The sequence below is a fragment of the Hypomesus nipponensis genome, chromosome 27, assembly GCF_054491055.1.
Source record: "Hypomesus nipponensis isolate SF chromosome 27, ASM5449105v1, whole genome shotgun sequence".
Classification (NCBI taxonomy): Eukaryota; Metazoa; Chordata; class Actinopteri; order Osmeriformes; family Osmeridae; genus Hypomesus; species Hypomesus nipponensis.
Genome location: NC_140387.1, coordinates 12,224,800 through 12,245,812, shown reverse-complemented (window position 1 = coordinate 12,245,812; position 21,013 = coordinate 12,224,800). Strand labels below are relative to the sequence as shown.

Sequence of the window (21,013 nt, the reverse complement as noted above, 5' to 3'; positions counted from 1 at the left end):
TCTGTGATTTAGAGGACCGTACTGTTAAAACTATCTGTACGAACATTTAATGTAGCAAACTAACATGCTAGCGCAGACAGTCTAGAATACAATATTTCTTAGATTAAACTTCGACCTCAAATAAACGCCGCCTCGAATAAACGGCGCACCAAAAATGAACAATGTGTAATAAATCAATTTTTAATCAAATAAATACGGTAATTAAGAAAAAATTATAATAATTGAGGACACCGATGGGCCCCCAAATCAATTCTGCTTAAGGCCCCATAAAGGCTTGGGCCGGCCCTGGACAGACGTTCCATCAAATAGACCTTGGAGGTCTGGCCCCCTATAGTTTAGTGTGCAATTTATTAATCTGTCTTTGATACTGATGAATTTAACATACAAAAAAATCATGACAATAGCAGTATATATTAGAATGAGCAATAAATGTTTAATGTACAAAATAACAACCACTGTTAAATAATGATTTAATACATTTTTGGGCATTACCCGGAAAAAAACAGTACAGTATCTTTTTTTAATCCTTGGAACATGGGGGTATGGAACGCATTATAGTTGTTTAAAAACCTTTTTTTTAAAACTTTTGAACACAACTTGCATGTGTAATGCCATCCAACTAGTCAAGCTTTGATTTAGTTTACGATTGGCTTTTAAATGTTATGTGAGTAATCTGCTCAACAAATTGGCCCTCTCAAATCAATAACCAAATATATATTCATACTGTTATGGACTAGAAACCATTAGTAGATTCTCGTTTTACATTGAGACTGATTGACAGAACACCACATAATTCTCCAGAGATTTTTTTTTAAATAAACCATTAACTGCAGGAAATCAAATTCTATGGTGGACCAACAAAAACTTGCCCTGGATTACACAGCTTCAAGCTCTATAAGCTTCAAATGGGCTACTCTTGTGTTCCATCCTTCATAATATAATAATGATACACCTTACACATACAACAGTAATCTCATTCAATTACTGTAATAAGCATGTAATAAGCCTACATTCAGACCAATTATAGTATATTCACTACACATTGTCATAAGACACCATTCAGAAATACTATAGGTGGATAAATGGTTGACAGTAGTTTGCCAATGTAATCTAACAAACAAAAAAGTTCCTTATCCAGGGCTGTTTTGAGGAATAATCAACATTACACCTATACTAGACAGAATATCTTATAGGCCAAGTGATTTCCAGTCTCTCCACATTTCCCTGCGCAACTTTATAGTTGTTAGTTCTTTTTTCCCTCGTTCCCAGAATATTTCTGATGTTATAGCTAGCAGGCGCTGGAATTTTGGAATCCGTCCTTGCATGATGGCTGACGAAAATTTCCAGTGAACGGAAACCGCAACCTGAACCTACCCAGAATACGGCAAAGAAAGAAAGAAAAAAAAGCTCTTAACGGATTGTAAAAGCCTCGTCAAAACAAACCAACAAATGCTTCGACTGGTACGACGATGTAATGGTTGTGATGCGGAAATAAACTGTAGGTTACTCGTTTTCATCAAATGAAAACTATAGCCTAAGTAATTTCAATTCTTAAAAAGAAGCAGTTGTGCAGTCACCTTTTGGCGGAGGAGGCTTTCGGAGCTCAAGAAATCTGTTTCGGATCGTTTTTTGAAAGGTAACGTCAACCCACTCATACATGTATTGTTTTCGTTTTGTAAAAGAAAATGTACATATTTTTTATTCCACGGGCCGCAGTTGCTAGTCTTCTAGCCTACCTTATAATTAGCACTAGCAAGGATGTCTGACGTTAGGCTATCAATTGCACGACTAGAAACATTATAAATAAATAAAGGTCCTGTCTTTAAACGACTCAGAACTATCTGTTGATTTTGACAGTAATATATAATGTATCTGGTGCTGTTTAACAACCGTTAATTAAAAAATCAAGACTTCATGTTAAAAGAACTGGCACAGTTATGTAGCGCACATTTTCAAAACGTGGGGAATGACGGACGAGGAGGAACTATCTGAAAACAAAACCTCTTGCAGCCATGTTTTGTGAATTTGCGAGCCAATTCCCCACATTCAGTTGTTATTCGACCGGTATGGCGGTGTCTTTTCCTGAGATATTGTTCTAACTTCAATGAAAAGTGACCACCCCAATTAGTCATTTGGCTCCATCTTACTTTATTTATTTTTTACTTTTATGCTCTGCTAAATGGTTTAAGTTCATTTTCACTATGAAATTGGCGCCATCTGTCGGCATTAATTTCAACAATCGAAGAATTTCTTAAATTTCATGTATTTTGTGTCACATGCACTGAATTTAATTAGGCCTAATAATTGAAAAATGTTCAGTGTAGTCGAGTCGTTGATACTGTAAAATCCTCTTTGGGGTAGTGTTAGACTCTTACTGTGGTTTAAGTGATCAAGTAATTTGCCCTTTTCAATATGGGTATGCAATAAGGCAAGATAATTCTTAAAGATGCAATTAACATTGCATTTAATTTGTCCAGTTAATTGAGCCATATTAATGCCTTTAAACTATATCCTGTTTGGTATGTTATTTATTAAGGCAGCTATTGTGCAAGTGTTCATATCATATTCAACCTTTCTACCAGTTAATTTGATGTTTTGATTTCAGTCTAACCTGTGTTGATGATTAAATAAATAAGCAAGACAAAACATTCACTGTCTGGTTCTGATTAGATGTTTTAGATGCATATGCGGATTTGGCATTTAACCTAAGGTATTAAATGTGTATCTTAACTGTACTGAAAAATATATGACAGAGGAACCCCCAAGGTGCAACCTATAAAGGGAGAGTTTTTCACAGTATCTGCTAGATACTGCATGGCATTGTTATTGATTTATTTGTATGGAAATGTATTTATTTCCAGATTCCAATAGAAATGTAACATGTTGTAAAGCTAATGGTTGTGAATTGACATCTGTGGTATTTTCTAAACTAAAACAAAAATTCTTAGCTAGCATTGTGGAAATGCTGTACAGTAATGAACTTCATTTACACCAATAACTTTGGTGAAACTTGAGAGACCACTGCACCTTTTTCTTTCATGAAAAAAAAGTTCAGAGGGACAATTTTGAGTGAGGAACAAAAGGGTAGTATATTAAAATGAAATAATTAAATAAACAACACCACACAAATAAAACAGAGGGAAACAGCCTCTAAACAAAGCTTGCAAGGAAACATCATGTCAGCATATTTCTTGAAAGAAAAACAGCCATAACCAATTTCCAACCGTTGACTTTCATTTTGTACACACAAAACATTTCTCATCTTTTGGATCTGTCTTTGTAAGATGTAATGGAAGCCATTTTAGGTTTGGCTATTCATAACTGAACCTTCAGAACCATTTGAATTGAGTTTGTGGAAAACTAAATTGTGCTATGCATGCAAATTCTAAATACAAGCTCTGGCATTCTGCATTTAATCTCATTGAAATGTTGGACATTACATTCGGAAATTCGAGAAGGCAACCAACGCCATGTTTTTTAAAGAAGAGCATAGCCTATAATACATACATACAGTACTGTGACAGGCATAGATATCACAGATATCTATCACAAATTGAGTGCTTTGTGTTTAACTTGAAGTAGCCACTAGGTTTAGTGGAAAATAGTCCCTATATACAGTAGGAAACTAAATCATTTTCCTATTAGGTGATCAGGGGAAGGTATTTTGATATTCAGCGGATATTTCCTTCCTCCTTTATTCTGAAAACATACCTTGGTCTCATGAATAATACAGATGGGCGTATACATTTTTGGGTAGGCGGAATGCATGCAGATGGAATTTAAGGAGCTACATACATTTCTGCTTACAGACCATTCCAGCCATTAAAAGTAGAGAATTAAAGATTTGCCTATTTATTTGCATTTTTAGGGTTCCTCCATCCTTAAATCTGAACTTTTTTCAAAATTGTGTCAAAAAATCTTACATATACACCAGATTATTCTAATTAAGTCCGGCCTACTTCCACAACCTTTCAATTTTCAATAAAGTTTTAAACAAAACTCAAATAAATTGCTCATCTTGGAAAATAGCATTAAATCCACGCTAATATGATACACTTTTTCTAAATTGTGTGCCTGTTTGTGCACATTCTGAAGATTTTTTGCACTGTGAATTTGCACTGTCAGTTCTGTTTTTGAATAGAGGGTTGGAAATTCATGCTTTTGTTTTGTTATCCGATAAATCAATTAATTGACAATAGAATCGACAGATTAATCGATTATTAAAATAATTGTTAGTTGCAGCCCTAATTACATGACTCTAGTACCGTGTGTAGTTTCACCTTGATATATGAAAATATGACTATTCAGTGTTTCCCCTATGTTAATTTTGTTGTGGCGGCTCGCCACGGCTAAATTTCTGCCGCCACGGTATCAGAAATAGGGCTGTACAAGATTTTAGGCCGTCTATTGCAGGGATTGTTAGAGTGCATGTCGCAGAATAGGAAGGACGCGCTTCACAGCGCAGTTGAGATTGCGTGTGTGTGTCTTTGAGAACTGTAAGTCGTATAACTTACGTTTTCAGTTCATTAAAGCCTGTTATTGTATTAGTCTACAGTTATTGCAAATTTAAGTTAACTGGTGATTTTCGTTGTTTGTATTCTTCCCCTGCTAGCATAATTGCATGCCTGTTGATTCGATAGCGATTGCTGCCCTTGCTCACGTTTGTATTTTAGGTGCATTATTATGCTGAACTAGTTTTAATTAATAGTGGGTATATTGTTATTATTTGCTAAAGAATGCTTAGCCGATCAAGATCAAATGAAGCCAACAGTGTACATGCTTTCGAGTAGGCTAGGCTTGATCGATAGGCTAGGCTACTGACCATTTACAATAAGTTGTTACGTCAATTATTAATTGGCAGCATATTTCTGCCATTTAGAACAAAGTTTAAGTAGCCTAACTGTATTGCTTTACGGAAAACAGGACAAAAATATATATGCAATATTACATTTGTTATTAGACTATTACATTACATACTCCAAAATACAGGGTTAGAACTTTTTATAACTTTTTTTGGGGGGGGGGGCGGGGGGGGGGGAACAGACCTGCCCCCACTGCTAAAAAAAATCCTAGGGGAAACACTGCTATTATAGCGGTTTGAACTTTGACCAAATCTGACTCATGCTAATACAGTAGTGTTAATGAGCAACATCAATGACAGACTCATCAGTTAGTGTGTGGCTGAATGGATAGAGTGTTGCTAGCCACCATATGGTTGCAGGGCTCTACAGTGTGAGTATTTCACTCGCATTTGCCCCTAAAAATAGATATGTGCGAACCCGCCCCCCAAAAATTGAGCACAGTGTGCGGTTTAAGATTACAAAATACCGTAATCTATTTACCCAGAGGGGTGGCTTCTGGGGCTTGAGTCCCGAATGTTTTCGCAAAGGCACCAAATATGTTAGGTTCAAATAACTTTGGGGGTGTCATTTTTGCACCCTTGCGGTCACTGTAATTTTTGTATTATCGTTAATAACATTGCAACATTTGTTTTTCTAATATCATTTACAACTTATTGACAGAGCAGGCTATCTGTTGATATGATAATAGTTAACATTAAATGCCAAACTGTAGATAAGTGTAAACTGTAGCTGGTGCTATAGTCAGAGCTAGCTTGCTACCCAACCATTGCAAAGTTGACAAGGTTTGAGACATGATGAGGATCACAGACATGTAACAAGCTTACAAATTCATGTCTGACTGCACAGAATCGGTCCAATGTAATGTTTATGTTACATTGTTACATGTTACAAAAAATATTGCGCTCAAATTAATCGCAAACAAAATTCTGGGTCAACGTGTGATTTTGGTGGAAGGTTATGTAATGCCAAAATCAGTAATTTAGTGTTTGCGTTAACACTACACCTTTGGCTGTTTTAGGATGACAGAAGTTGCCGTCTAAACATGGCCGTTTTGAACGTATTAAGACATTTGGACCATCTATGCTTCCAATTGGTTGGTGTCTTATCTTTCCATATTCCACAGATGTGTCCCTTAGTAGTGCACGCATACACACAAACATGCAGTATAAATATGTATGTAATTAATTGTTTAATGAAAACTGTGACATTTTTTTGCCTGACGTTGTCATACTCATAATTCTAGTCAGAAAATGAGTCTGACAACTCTCCGTTGGGCTGTGACTATGGGGCATGTTTCAACCGAACTCGTAAAACAAATGCCTCTTTGCTCAATTGGATAGACCTACAACCAATCATAGCAACGTAATATGTTGTTTGTTGAAAACGAATTTCAACCCAAGCGCTCTTTCGTGACGTTGTTGATTACGTTACTGTTGATCATCCATACGAGCCCCTCCAGACCCAACTTCCCAACCAAATTTTTGTTGTGGGCAGGGTTAAGTTGGGATGACATTTTTCACTGTGCTCCTAAATTTTTGTATTTAGTGCATGACATTTGTAAAATATTGAAGTTAGTAGTAATACTAAGTTTAGTATTTCCCATTCATTAGCTAGACTTTGGCAGCCCGCCATAGTCAAATTCATCCCGCCATAGTTTCATAAAGTTTCAAAATTAACAAAAAATATGAGTACACTTCTCATTACATGAAATATCTCGTTGTGAGAGATACTGATTGAGCAAACGCATCTCTCACTCCCAGTCAGCCACCCCCTTTGTCCCCCACGGTATGTGTGCACGCCCTTTCAGTCACTCACGCGCGCACTGGAATGTTCCTGGCTGCCTGGTTCCAATGGATTTTTTGCCAACACATCGTATGACTGCTAAGTTAGTTGTCAGTCTCCTCTCTTACATCTAGCTAGTTAACATGAGCTCATTATAAATGTTATCGTAGTAATTACAAGCGGCTCTGACAACGTAACTTTTTTCAGCTTCTGAGGAGCAAGTTGGCGCATCATGTAACCATAGGCTATGAATGAAGTTGAAGGAGCTAATGCTATTGTTTAACGCTTAATGTTTCTATCCTTGAGCATGAGCATACTAAGTTAGTTCAAGTCTTATTCGTCAGGTACACAGAACAACACAAGGTCAGACTGGGCACTGAAATTCTTAAGACAAGACAACGCAGAACATAATTTACATCTATGCTGAGCTTAAATAAGTGAAACTTCCTAAATATACAGATAGCAATAAATATTTGACTATACTAACCCTAAATGCACATAACCTAAGTGGAGTACAGTACAATAGTGCTAAATTGCAGATCAGTGACCATACAGGAGCCTGGTGGCGAGGTACAGTAGTGCAATGTTACTGATAGTGCAACCAGTAGCTGAAAGTGACAGTGTATAAGTGATTAGTGTGCAGTAAATCAATGTCCATATCAGTGTCCGTTCAGAAGCCTGATGGCCCTTGGGTAGAATTTGTTGTCCAGTCTGCGGGTGTGCGACCGGATGCTGCGGTAACGCCTGCCAGAAGGCAATGGGGTAAAGAGACTGAAAGATGGGTGGGAACAGTCTCTTAGAATCCTGCCGGCTTTCCTTAGGCAACGTGTGTGGTAGGTGTCCTGTAGGGCTGGGAGCTTCCTGCCGATGATAAACTCAGCAGAACGGACCACACTTCGTAAGGCCTTGCGGTCCCTGTCTGTGCAGCTCCCATACCACACTGTAATACAACCAGTCAGAATGCTCTTTATAGTGCATCTGTAAAAGTTAGTGAGGATGACTGAGTCCATACCAAACTTCTTCAGTCTCCTCAGGAAGAAGAGGCGCTTACGGGCCGATTTCACCACCTTGTCCGTGTGAACAGACCAGGTGAGGTCGTTGCTGATGTTCAACCGGAGGCACTTGAAGGAGCTGACCTTCTCCACTTTAGATCCATTGATGAGTAGGGGTGCATGGTCTTCCTACTGCCTCCTGCTATAGTCCACAATCATCTCCTTGGTCTTGCTGATGTTGAGAGAGAGGTTATTGTCCTGACACCATGATGTCAGGGTGTCAACCTCCTCTCTGTAGGCTGACTCGTCACTGTCACAGATGAGGCCCTTGATGGTTGTGTCGTCAGCAAACTTAACAAGGAGGTTGGAGCTGTGCGTTGCCGCACAGTCGTGAGTGAACAAGGAGAACAGGAGAGGGCTGAGCACACAGCCCTGGGGGGTACCTGTGTTGGTAATCAGTACAGATGAGGTGCGGTCACCGATTCTCACCACCTGTGGCCTCCCCGTCAGGAAGTGGAAGATCCACTTGCAGATGGAGGTGCTTAGTCCCAGGTTCACAATCTTGGAGAGTCTGGAGGGGATGATGGTGTTGAATGCTGAGCTGTAGTCAATGAACAGCATCCTCACATATGTCTTCCCCTTGTCCAGGTGGGAGAGAGCGGTGTGCATAGTCAGAGCGATGGCATCGTCTGTAGACCTGTTGGACCGGTATGCAAACTGCATAGAGTCCAGGGTGGGGGGCAGCGAGGAGCAGATGAATAATTTGACTAGCCGCTCAAAGCACTTCATGATGACAGAGGTCAGTGCTATTGGGCGATAGTCATTCAGACATATGACCTTGGTGTTCTTGGGCACAGGGATAATGGTGGTCCTCTTGAAGCAGGTGGGGAGTACAGACAGGTTAAGAGAGAGGTTGAAGATGTCACTGAAGACCCCTGCCAGCTGGTCAGTGCAGCCCCTGAGGGCTCTACCTGAAAGGCCGTCTGGGCCAGGTGCCTTGCGAGGGTTGATCTTCTTAAAGCACAGCCTCACCTCAGCTACAGTTAGTGTAGGCACACCACTGGCTTGGACTTCAGGTAGCTTTACTGCAGGGGGGTCACTGTCCCTCTCAAAGCGAGCGTAGAAGGAATTCAGCTCGTCTGGCAGTAGGACAGAGGACTGGGTCTTATTGTAGCCTCTCCCTTTGTAGTCAGCAATGGCTTTAAGTCCACTCCACATGCGCCTGGGGTCAGAGCCATGGTAGCTGGACTCCATGTTGGTCCTGTAAGCCCTTTTTGCTGCTTTGATGGCCTTCAGAAGGTTGTATCTGGCCTTCCTGTACTCATCAGGGTCCCCAGAGTCTCAGCTTGGCCCGGACCGCGGCATCAACCCAGGGCTTCTGATTTGGGAAAGACCGGACAACCTTCTAGGGGACAACGTCATCAATGCAGTGTTGGATGTAGCTGGAAACAGTATCTGTGTATTTGTTGATGTCCCCATCTGCTGCCTCCTTGAACATCAGCCAGTCAGTGGTGTCAAAGCAGTCCTGGAGAATCGCCACACTCTTGTCACTCCATAGGTGAACTGACATCTCAACCGGTCTGCCCTGTTGAAGCTTTTGTTCTTATGCAGTGAGGACAAGAATGGAGGTGTGAACAGCCTTCCCAAAAGCAGGGCGGGGGAGGGGTTTGTAACTGCCCTTGAATGCTGTATAACAATGGTCAAGGATCTGATCTCCACATGTGAAGAAGTTAATGTGCTGATAGTACTTGGGCAGGACTTTCTTCATGTTGGCTCTGTTGAAATCACCAACAACAATGAAGGCTGCCTCTGGTAGTAGGCTATTTTAAAGAGAACAAAATCCACCAGTGCCACCAGTTGAGTAATAAACAGCCACAGAAGTAGCTAGCTGGGACAGGACAGCAAGGGAGTTTGACAGGAGATAAATGGACAGTAGGTTAGAGTAGTTTCAGTTGGTGTGTGTGGTAAATCATAATTTTGTTAATGCCATCTAGGTTCAAGCAAACACTGTGAGGTGGAATCCTGAATTATGACTGTGGTCACCAAGATGTGTGCCAAACCTTTAACCCATTACACATGACAAACAACATAATCTTAATCATGAAAAGAGTGCTTGTGTGCCAAAATACTTTAGAAAACCTCTCAATTTAGCTCTGAAAGTGCACAAGATTGATGGATTTAACTTTAAAGGGGTCATTGACTGGGTTTTTGGGGTATTTCACAATGTTCCTTAAAAGGAGTGAGTTCTAAATATTACCGACGCTTCCACCAGAGTGAGTTATTTTTTCCAAACAGAAGCTAGCTAGCTTTTGTTAGCTTCCATTACCTAGCAACCTAGCATAATACTCGTAGCAATGCTACTACCTGCTAGTGTTACTTGTTAACCTAATTGCACATTTTGAAGCCATACTATAGCGTTTGTCATATAGTTTTTGTCTATCGGAAAATAATCGGTTGGAATGTTCAGAATCACACGTGTGACGGTACTCTGTGGGGCCCGCTTTCGAACGATCACATATGTGTGACGCTACTGATTAACAGGTTACGGTCTCAGAATAGGGTATGTAACATTGGTTGGGCTGAAAATGGCCCGATTGCTGTTCTATGCCCCCTGTTGCCTACTGTGAAATTGTCCCGGGAAAAAACGCTAGTTTTTCTCCTTTAATGGTATGCTCATGAATATATAGATGAGCTGTGCGCTGATTGGTTGGTTTTCAACAAGTGAAGCTGCGGAGCAAAAACGAAATACGGCCAACAGCACTCACTGAAATATCGAAGGTGGAGACTTGAAATAAAAATGTGCAAATAAATCTATTGTGCCTACTCAACACTGCTTTCAACAGATTGACTAGATATCTTGCTGAAAAATAACCAGACAAAGATCTGGACAAACATGCATTGTGAATTGTATATTTACTTGTAACACGGGTTATTTATTCGAATGAAACACAGTCAGGAACATGAAATAACACATTAGCCCCATTTGCCAATAAACTAAATAATCACACATTCTACCTATGGTCTTGCGTTAGCAAGCTAAACTAGTTTACATGCCTACAATCTAGGTGTTTTAACTATAAAGCTGTTTTTGCATTTCTTGCAAATCAGCGTTAATAAAAAGCAGATGAGCTACAGTCTAGCTAACATTGACTCGACGGGCATGGCTGATGTTTGTCTATACCGTAGCTCTAGCGTAGAATATTCCTGTGCAGTTCGACCCCCACATTTGCTCGAACCATTTCACCAAGGACGGTTTTGAAAACCTGGGACAATGTAAAGCAGGATTTGCTATGAAGCAGTTGCTGAAAAGAGGTCCGTTTCGACCTTATGTTCATCACAACCGCAAGCTGTAGTATGATTTTGTCGTTAACAGTTATTAGCAAAGCTAACATATCCTGTATCTAGCACCTGCCTTTCTCAAGTTCTTTCTAATAGATTATCTAGACAGGCGTTAGCAATAGGCTAGACTGCTATTCGTTTTCTGGGTATTTTTTCGGAAGCTTCCCTTCTAATGCCGACTACAGCTAGTCTAGCTAGAGTCATTTGCTAAGTAAGGTATGTTGTTGTGTTTTGACACTTATTTAGCATTCTACCAAAGCTAGATATAGGAGATGTTAGCATTGCTAATAGGCTAACTGCTAGCGACAAAATCATACTTACAGCTTGTGTTTGTGATGAGCATACGCTCTTTTCAGCAACAGCGGCTTAGCAAATCCGTCTTTAAATTGTCCAAGGTTTTCATTCAAAATAATAATCATCAGTAATAATTTTGTGTTGTACGTTATAGGGATCTTCCTGTAGATAAACATCAGCCATGCCTGTTGAGTGTCTGACTGTTTCAAGTTGTGAGATTTAGATAGGAAAGAAGTGTCAATGGACTTTGAGGTTTACTGTATGTCTATTTTACCCACTGAACTGTCGTTATTCAACTATGACAAGGGAAAATCGATTTCCCCTTTAATAGTTTTCGCATTAGAACTTGCACAAACCAGTGCACTGAAATTTGTCATTTTATGTCTTGGGCTCTGTCTCCAATCTGCAGATTAATAATACATTTACATTTTTTAATTTAGCAGATGCTTTTATCTAGAGCGACTTCCAAGAGAGAGCAGTGTTTCCCACAGATTAAAAACCTATTTGTGGGGGGGCGGCGGAAATCAACCGCCTCCTGTAGTCCACAATCATCTCCTTGGTCTTGCTGATGTTGAGAGAGAGGTTATTGTCCTGACACCATGATGTCAGGGTGTCAACCTCCTCTCTGTAGGCTGACTCGTCACTGTCAGAGATGAGGCCCACGATGGTTGTATCGTCAGCAAACTTAACAAGGAGGTTGGAGCAACAAAATCAACAACAAAAATAATTCCTGCATATGCAGCTAGCAACACTAGTGCAAAACATGAAGCATACATTGTGAAAAACCAAATAAGTGCCAATGGGAAGAACCATAAGAGCATGCAGTTAAACAAGTTACAATTAAACCTCAAAAGTGCAAGAGTGTACCTGTAGAAAAGCAAGCAACAAAAATATAATTAAAAGCGAGTACAATAAGTTAAATCAGTTACAACTAACTAACAAGAGCAACAAGTCCCTCAATAAGTCATTTTGTTCCTGGAGGAAAGGTCCAGCAAATAATTTTCACCGTTGTAGTCCCGGAACAAGTGCGTCTTGAGCCATGTCTTGAAGGTGGGGAGACATTCAGGAGAACTAAGGCCCCGTTTACACGGAAGAAAAACGCATATATTTTCATGCGGTTTGGCCTTTCATTTACACGAAAACTGAGGTTTTATCACGGAAAACGATCATTTCTAAAAACTCCGGCCAAAGTGGAGATTTCTGAAAACTCAGTTTTTGTGTTTGCGTGTGCACTAGCTTAAACTGAGTTTGAGGTCCTCAAACGTCACAGTATGGGACTAAAAAAGCATCACTTCATGTGAGCGTCCTGTTTATAGTAATAGGTGCGTTCGACTTCATGCAGCGCCGGCGTCGCCTGCAGCCCGGCTGACTTGAAGGAGCCAATGGCTTTCTCAGCTTCAAAGCAGCCGGCTGTCGGCACTGCTGGTGCTGCATGAAGTCGAACACAACTAGCATAATGGGGTCATTTATTTGTGAATTGGGTTACATTTCTGAATCACGAAATTCATTTGTGCATCACATTTGTGAATCATTCAAACAAATGAACCTCGCTCCTGAAAGGTGAAGGAAGTCGATCGTGTTATTCGTAGTTGTTAATTTTGAAAATTCTGATTGGTTTGCATGGCTTTATCCTTCACATTACACTGCCGCCTACAGGTTTGGCATAGTTATGATGGTGCTCTCCGGGCGTAGAGCATGGTGATGGGGCGTATATGCGGGTTAATGTAAACAGAAACGTTTTTGAAAACGTACTTGTGTGTACGACGTTATTTTTGAAAATGGAGGGGCAGAAATTTACATGTATTCATTTAGCAGACGCTTTTATCCAAAGCGACTTCCAAGAGAGCGCTTTACAAAAGAGCATAGGTCACTGATCATTACAACGGGATTGTCCCAAACATTGCAAGTAGCCAAAACATGAAGCACACATTGTGAAAAAGCTAAACAAGTGCCAAAAGGGAAGACCCATAAGAGCATGCAGTTATACAAGTTACAAATTAAAACAACATGAACCACAAAAGTGCAGGACTGTACCTGTAGAAGAACAATCAACAGTAAAATATTTCACAGCGAGTACAAGTCTTAACTTCGTTATATCTAACCTAAAAGAGCAACGAGTCACTCAATAAGAGTCATTGTGATCCTGGAGGAAACTAACAAGTCCAGCCAAGCATTCTTAAGTGCCGTTGTACTCCCGGAACAAGTGCGTCTTGAGCCTTTTTTTTTGAAGGTGGGGAGACAGTCAGTGTCCCTGATGGAGGTGGGGAGCTGGTTCCACCATTGGGGTGCCAGGCAGGAAAAGAGCTTGTGTTGGGACCGGGCAGTCTTGAGCGGTGGGACCACCAGGCGGTTGTCTGAAGAAGACCGTAGGTGACGGGTGGGGGTGTAAGGTTGCAGGAGAGACTTGATGTAGACGGGTGCAGTCCCGTTCACTGCTCGGAAGGTCAGTACCAGGGTCTTGAATCTGACACAGGCGTTGATGGGTAGCCAGTGGAGAGAGATGAGGAGCGGGGTAACATGGGAGCGTCTGGGTAGATTGTAGACCAGGCGGCCCACTGCGTTCTGAATCCTCTGAAGAGGGCGGGTTGCGCATGCTGGGAGACCAGCGAGTTGCAGTAGTCCAACTTGGAGAGGACCAGTGCTTGGACTAGCAGCTGGGTGGAGTGCTCAGACAGGTATCTCCTGATCTTCTAGATGTTGTAGAGGGTGAATCGACAAGACCGGGAGGCTGCGGCGATGTGGGCCGTGAGGGAGAGCTCGTCATCCATGGTAACCCCAAGGTTCCTGGCAGAGGATGGGGGGGTGACCGTTGCAGATCCCAGGGTGATTGACAGATCGTGGGAGATGGAGGATTAAGCCGGGATGATGAGAAGTTCTGTTTTGGCGAGGTTCAGCTGGAGGTGGTGCTCGGTCATCCTGGCGGAGATGTCTGCGAGGCAGGCTTCAATCCTAGCTGAGATCCCTGGATCGGTCGTCGGCGTAGCAGTGGTAGGAGAAGCCATGGGAGGTGATGATTGGTCCAAGTGAGGTGGTGTACAGAGAGAAGAGGAGGGGTCCAAGGACGGACACCGGTGGAGAGCTGGTGAGGGTCTGACAGTTTGCCTCCCCAGGAGACCTGGTAGGATCTTCCCGAGAGGTAGAATGAGATCCACTGGAGTGCAGTGCCAGTGATGCCCATCTCAGAAAGTCTGTAGAGCAGGATCTGGTGGTTAACCGTGTCAAACGCTGCAGAAAGGTCCAGCAGAATGATGACGGATGATCTCGAGGCCGCTCTGGCAGACTGGAGGGCAGTGGTGACTGAAAGGAGGGCAGTCTCTGTGGAGTGGCCGGTCTTGAAGCCCGATTGGTTGGGGTCAAGCAGGTTGTTCTGAGAGAGAAAGTTAGACAGTTGGTTAGATACAGCACATTCAATTGTTTTAGAAAATAAGGGTAGCAGTGATACCGGTCTGTAGTTCTGGAGGACAGCAGGGTTAAGGGAGGGTTTTTTGAGTAGAGGGGTAACTCTGGCCTGTTTGAAGGCAGAGGGGAAGGTGCCAGAGGTAAGAGAGGAGTTTAGGACATGGAGCAGATAAGTTATGATAGAGGGGGAGATGGTTTGAAATATTTGTTTCTGTAAATACCCTGCTATGTGTAATTGTGGCCTAAGAATGCTTTGATAGGATCAGTTAGCATCACACAATGGTGATTTGGCAGTGACAGAGAGTGGGGTGGATGTGTATTTAATATGCAGGGAAAGAAGCAAACCTATCTCACAACCTCGCCCGGTTGAGCGGGGTGAGTAAGAGAACAAGTGGTTGATGGAGAAAGCAGCTGGAGTTGCCGTGTTCTCTGGGTGGATCAATGTCTCTGTCAGCGCAAGGGCGTGAAGAGAAGCATGAGATGCAAACACCGGGATGAAGTCTGCCTTGTTCACATACTTAAAATACATAAAATCACTAATCTTTGAAAATAGCTTAATCCTGGCAAATCTTCACAAAATCACAAATTGTGTCAAAAAATCTTACATATACACCAGATTATTCTAATAAAGTCTAGCCTACTTCCACAACCTTTCAATTTTCAAAAATGTTTAAACAAAACTCAAATAAATTTCTAATCTCTGAAAATAGCATTAAATCCTCGCTAATATTAATAACTTTTTCAAAATTGTGTGCCTGTTTGTGCACATTCTGAAGATTTTTTGCTTTGTGAATTTGCACTGTCAGTTCTGTTTTTGAATAAAGGGTTGGAAATTAACGCTTTTTAGTTTTTTTTATCCTATTTTCGATTAATCGAAAAAAGAATCAACAGATTAATCGATTACTAAAATAATCTTTAGTTGCAGCCCTAGATTTCACAATATTAAACGATAACTGTGATATAAGCATTAAATGAAACAATAGACGTTTTTCTATCGTCAAACAAAATATATCGTCATATCGCCCAACCGTAGTTCACAGTCACATTTTTACCACCTTGGTTGACTTTCGCGGACGATGTGTGGCGTCACAAAAGTGAGAAACGAGTGTAGATGACGTTACCCATGCAGTTGATTAAAAACTCATGGACCCTCCCACGGACCCTCTAACAGCTTTCATATGATCACATTTGCGTGATTGAGCGATGTTTAAATGTAATTCCATTCATAGAACACTACGAATCAAAGTTTTTTATTTTTTATTTTGGCTTCCTAAAATATATTTACACAATGTAAAATGGAAAATAGTGCCCTGTTGAAGTTTTGCTACATTTTCTTTATTGTTTTTCATCTTTGAGGAGATGCACTGAATTTTGGTGAATAAGAGGACCTATTTTATTTTGATACACATATTTGTACCAGTGTTTCCTATATTTTGATTTTGGCGTGGCGACCCTCTACAGCAAAACTTCTGCCGCTACGGTATCCGAAATAGGGCTGTACAAAAGGCTGTTTATCAGCAGCGATTGTTTGAGTGAATGTTGAAGAATAGCGTATAACTTATGTTGTCAGTTAAATTAAGCCTGTTAGTGTATTAGTCTATAGTTCTTGCAAATTTAAATTAAGTCAACAGTTGATTTGTGTTGTTTGTATTCTCCACCTGCTGAACGCCCTTGCTCACGTTTGTATTTTAGGTGCATTATTATGCTGAAGTAGTTGCACTGCATTAAGATAATGTAATTAATAGTGGGTTTATTGTTATTATTTGCTACAGAATGCTTAGCCTGTATGTCAAGATCAAATTAAGCAGGCAGTGTACACATGCTTTAGAGTGGCCTACCTTAATCCATAGGCTAGGCTACTGACCATTTACAATAAGTTGTTACGTCAGTTATTAATTGGCAGCATTTCTGCCCTTTAGAACATACTTTGAGTGAAAGGGGTGTCTTTAAGTAGCCTAACCTTATTGCTTTAGGGGAAGTAGGACGAAAATATGTGCAAAATTACATTAGCTATTAGACAGTAGACTATTACATTAACCTGCTCTGAAATATAATGAACTTCGTTTCGGCTGGGGGAGAAGCAAACACTGTACATTATAAGGAATGTTGCACAATATGTATGTGAAAGCAGTTATAATTAGCCTGTGACAATAACATTAGTTTTGGTTAAAATCAACAAATAATCGTGAGAATTAATCGCCGGGTTCGAATCCCCGCCGTGCAAAATAACGTTGGTCCTTTGGGAAAGGCACTTCACCCTACTTGCCTCGGGGGGGGGGAATGTCCCTGTACTTGCTGTAAGTTGCTCTGGATAAGAGCATCTGCTAAATGACAAAATGTAAATGATAAAAATAATCTTGATTATCATTTAAATTTGGGTCAAGTTTACACATCTCTTATTCAGTAATTCTTTCACATGTATCACATAAGGTGAAACTTTGCATGGAACTACAGAGTCAGTTTCAAAACCAATGGTCAAAATGGAATGGGTGATTTCTGGACACCTAAATATTGAGACCATGTGTACATTTACATAAATGCGCACCTTTCAGCCATTTCATCTTTTATTCCTTATTTCTTATAACCCTATTGGAAGACATGTATCCTACACATATTGTACCATAATTAAAGTCAATTGGACCAATGGTTCATGAGAAAATTATTTTAAATGTTTTTCCAAATTACGACTGTATAGGAGAATCCATGAAAATGACTTGATGGGTCCTTGAGAGTTTTTATTCCCCATGAGAAATAAAGCATCCATAACAATTTTCACGTATTTTGTACTTATGGGGTGGAGGGAAAATCACGTAGACTTGGCCTGTAGCGCCACCTCTGGGCAAATGTGGGCCATTTGTGGTGTGGAAGTAACTTGTGGCCTGTAGTTTCAATGTGCCAAATTAACCAAAGGGATCTTGAGTTATTGGGCACTTTAGGGAGATAAACGATAATAATAATAAGAATACTATCAATAACGATAGTGAGCTTTGCTGATCGCAAGCACACTAACAATCACTATAAAACCTTTTGCAGAACGTTAATCTAATCAATCTCTTTAAGTCAAATACAGCCAACGCTAAATTTAATGTCTCCCCCTTTGAATCTTTCAGCAGAGTAACGCTCGAGTAATGAGTGTGCCAGAGTTGCCCAAAGTTGGACAGGAGCATGTAGACAACGATGTTGGAGGTTCTGGCTGCTCCTCGCCTACTGCAACGAGAAACACTACTGCCAAAAACAAAGCCCACATCACAGTGAAGAAGGAGCCAGGAACCGCAGCAATCAGCAATGGAAATGCTGGTGACTCCAAACCTGCGGAAATCTGTGTGGTTATTGGTGGTAGTGGGGGAGGAGGAGGCGGAGGTTCGCGCAATTCCCAGACACAAGGTATACACACACCCATGTGTATGCTCACTCAGAAGCACACACTGGGCCCAAGCCACCCCTCTCTTTAACACATTCCCCACTTTGAGAGAACACGTTCTCTTGTCTTCATCTACCTAACTCGCTTTTAAGTTTCCTGCCCCAACTCCACCTATTTCTGGAATAGCTCTGTTCAACTGTACTCACACACCTGCACTTTTCAAACACCTCCATCTCAGGTCTCGTGTTAATACATAGTAACTGTGTATATACTCAATGTGTATTTTATCCAGTTCCCTCTAAAGCTCAATCCATTTTTGACACAGGCTCCTATGTTTGTGGAGTATGTGGAAAGAAATACAAGTATTACAACTGCTTCCAGACTCATGTTCGCGCACACAGAGGTAAGGCTTCATTCCAAAGCATTTAGTCTCTTCCTATCTAAACAGCGTACAGTTTTAGTGTACAGGCAAGCAAATAAATGCTGCTCTATTCAAAGTCATATTTATCAAATGTATGCAAAAAATTATTGGATTTCCAATCATTTATTTGCATAAACTTGACATTCAAGTATTCCTCATCCTGACCTCCATTGTCTTAATGTGAAGTACGCCAAATGTTTTATGTAGGGTGCTTGGTGACAGTAAGTTGTTTGACTTCTTACTCAATCCTCTTTGAAAGTGTCAGTGTTTCCCCTATAATTGTACAGCCTTGGCTGGCCACCAGGCCTACGAGAACCCCCTCAAAAATGTATGCCAAAAAAAATGCCATACAGTGCATCCGGAAAGTATTCACAGCACTTAACTTTTTCCACATGTTATGTTAAATCTGTATTCCAAAATGGGTTACTTTTTAAAATTGTATTCTACAAACAATCCCCCATAATGGTAACGTGAATTTTTTTTTGAAACTTTTGCAAATCTAAAAAAAAAAAAAAAAAAAAATCACTTCCACGTAATTATTTACAGCCTTTGCCATGACACTCATAATTGAGCTCAGGTGCAACCTGTTTCCACTGATCATACTTGAGATGTTTGTACAACTTGATTGGAGTCCACCTGTGGTAAATGTAGTTGATTAGACATGATTTGGAAAGGCACACACCTGTCTACATAAGGTCCCACAGATGATAGTGCATGTCAGAGCACAAACCAAGCCATGAAGTCCAAGGAATTGTCTGTAGACCTCCGAGACAGGATTGTATCACGGCACAGATCTGGGGAAGGGCACAGAAACTTTTCTGCAGCATAGAAGGTCCCAATACAAATCCAATTGTCACTCTGACAGAGCTCCAGGTTTGCTCTTTGAAGAGAGGAGAACCTTTCAGAAGGACAATCATCTCTGCAGCACTCCACCAATTAGGCCTGTATGGTACAGTGGCCAGATTAGAAGCCACTCCTCAGTAAAAGGCACATTACAGCCACTTGGAATTTGCCAAAAGGCACTTGAAGAACTCTCGGATCATGAGAAACAAAATTCTCTGGCCCGATGTAACAAAGATTGAACTCTTTGGCTTGTATGCCATGTCTGGAGGAAACCAGGCACCGCTCATCACCTGGCCAATACCATCCCTACAGCGAAGCATGGTGGTGGCAGCATCATGCTGTGGGGATGTTTTTCAGTTGCAGGAACTGGGAGATTAGTAAGGACTGAGGGAAAGATTAATGCAGCAATGTACAGAGAGTCCAAGTCTTTTATTGTCAGGTACACAGAACAACAAGGTCAGACTGGGCACTGAAATTCTTAAGACAAGACAACGCAAGCACCTGGCATAACTTAAGTACACAGAACATAATTTACATCTATACTGAGCTTAAATAAGTGAAACTTCCTAAATATACAGATGGCAATAAATAATTGACTATACTAACCCTAATACTAAAACTTCCTAAATATACAGATAAACATAAATAATACACTAACCCTAAATGCACATAAAACCTATTTCAACCCTATAACCTATGCTAACCTAAGTGGAGTACAGTACAAAAGTGCAAAATTGCAGATCAGTGACTATGTCAATGACCATACAGGAGCCTGGTGGCGAGGTACAGTAGTGCAATGTTACTGATAGTGCAACCAGTAGCTGAAAGTGACAGTGTATAAGTGACTAGTGTGCAGTAAATCAATGTCCATATCAGTGTCCGTTCAGAAGCCTGATGGCCCTTGGGTAGAAACTGTTGTCCAGTCTGCATGTGCGCGACCGGATGCTGCGGTAACGCCTGCCAGAAGGCAACGGGGTAAAGAGACTGAAGGATGGGTGGGAACAGTCTCTTAGAATCCTGCCGGCTTTCCTTAGGCAACGTGTGTGGTAGGTGTCCTGTAGGGCTGGGAGCTTCCTGCTGATGATGAACTCAGCAGAACGGACCACACTTCGTAAGGCCTTGCGGTCCCTGTCTGTGCAGCTCCCATACCACACTGTAATACAACCAGCCAGAATGCTCTTTATAGTGCATCTGTAAAAGTTAGTGAGGATGACTGAGTCCATACAAAACTTCTTCATTCTCCAATATCCAATGAGAAAGCAAGCTGAGAAAAGACGGAAGCATAACAAACTGAGTCACGGCGCAGCACAAAGTTAAATGGAATTTATTTGTGGCAACAGCAAACCATTTTCTTTTTTTCCGTACATTTTCTGTGAAAATCATTGCAAAGAATATCATCGTAATTTCTTCCTGCATATTGTCCGCCATGCTTATTCTTAAGTCTTGAGAGATTTTGCGAGAATTCTTGTGTTAACAGTTGGGACACTAGTTGGAAATCTGTTTGTGTGTGTCTTTATCAAATCATGGCACACCACACACTGTAGGCGCGAAACGGCTAAATCTAGGATTTTTTGTCTTCATGTGTGTGGTCTCTCACAGTTTGAAGATCTTACAAGATCAAAAAAATTGTTTAGTCTGTCCCCAGCATAAGCACACAGCCAAGATAACAAAGGAGTGGCTTCGAGACAACTCTGTGAATGTCCTTGAGTCTCCCAGCCAG

General features: G+C 41.0%; 1 protein-coding gene across 6 annotated transcripts in view; it reads left to right on the top strand.

The window, feature by feature from the left end:
• Window positions 1-1,271: 1,271 nt before the first annotated feature.
• The window catches only part of znf618 (zinc finger protein 618), a 59,932-nt gene continuing 40,190 nt past the window's right edge, over window positions 1,272-21,013 (top strand). For 5 of the 6 annotated variants that reach the window (XM_084693667.1, XM_084693668.1, XM_084693666.1 and 2 more), the window contains exons 1-3: window positions 1,272-1,636; window positions 17,779-18,052; window positions 18,355-18,432. In XM_084693667.1, the coding sequence (XP_084549793.1) occupies window positions 17,797-18,052; window positions 18,355-18,432 (334 nt within the window). In that variant the 5' untranslated portion in view covers window positions 1,272-1,636; window positions 17,779-17,796. The remainder of the gene's footprint in view (window positions 1,637-17,778; window positions 18,053-18,354; window positions 18,433-21,013) is intronic. The other variant, XM_084693664.1, reaches the window with a different exon arrangement.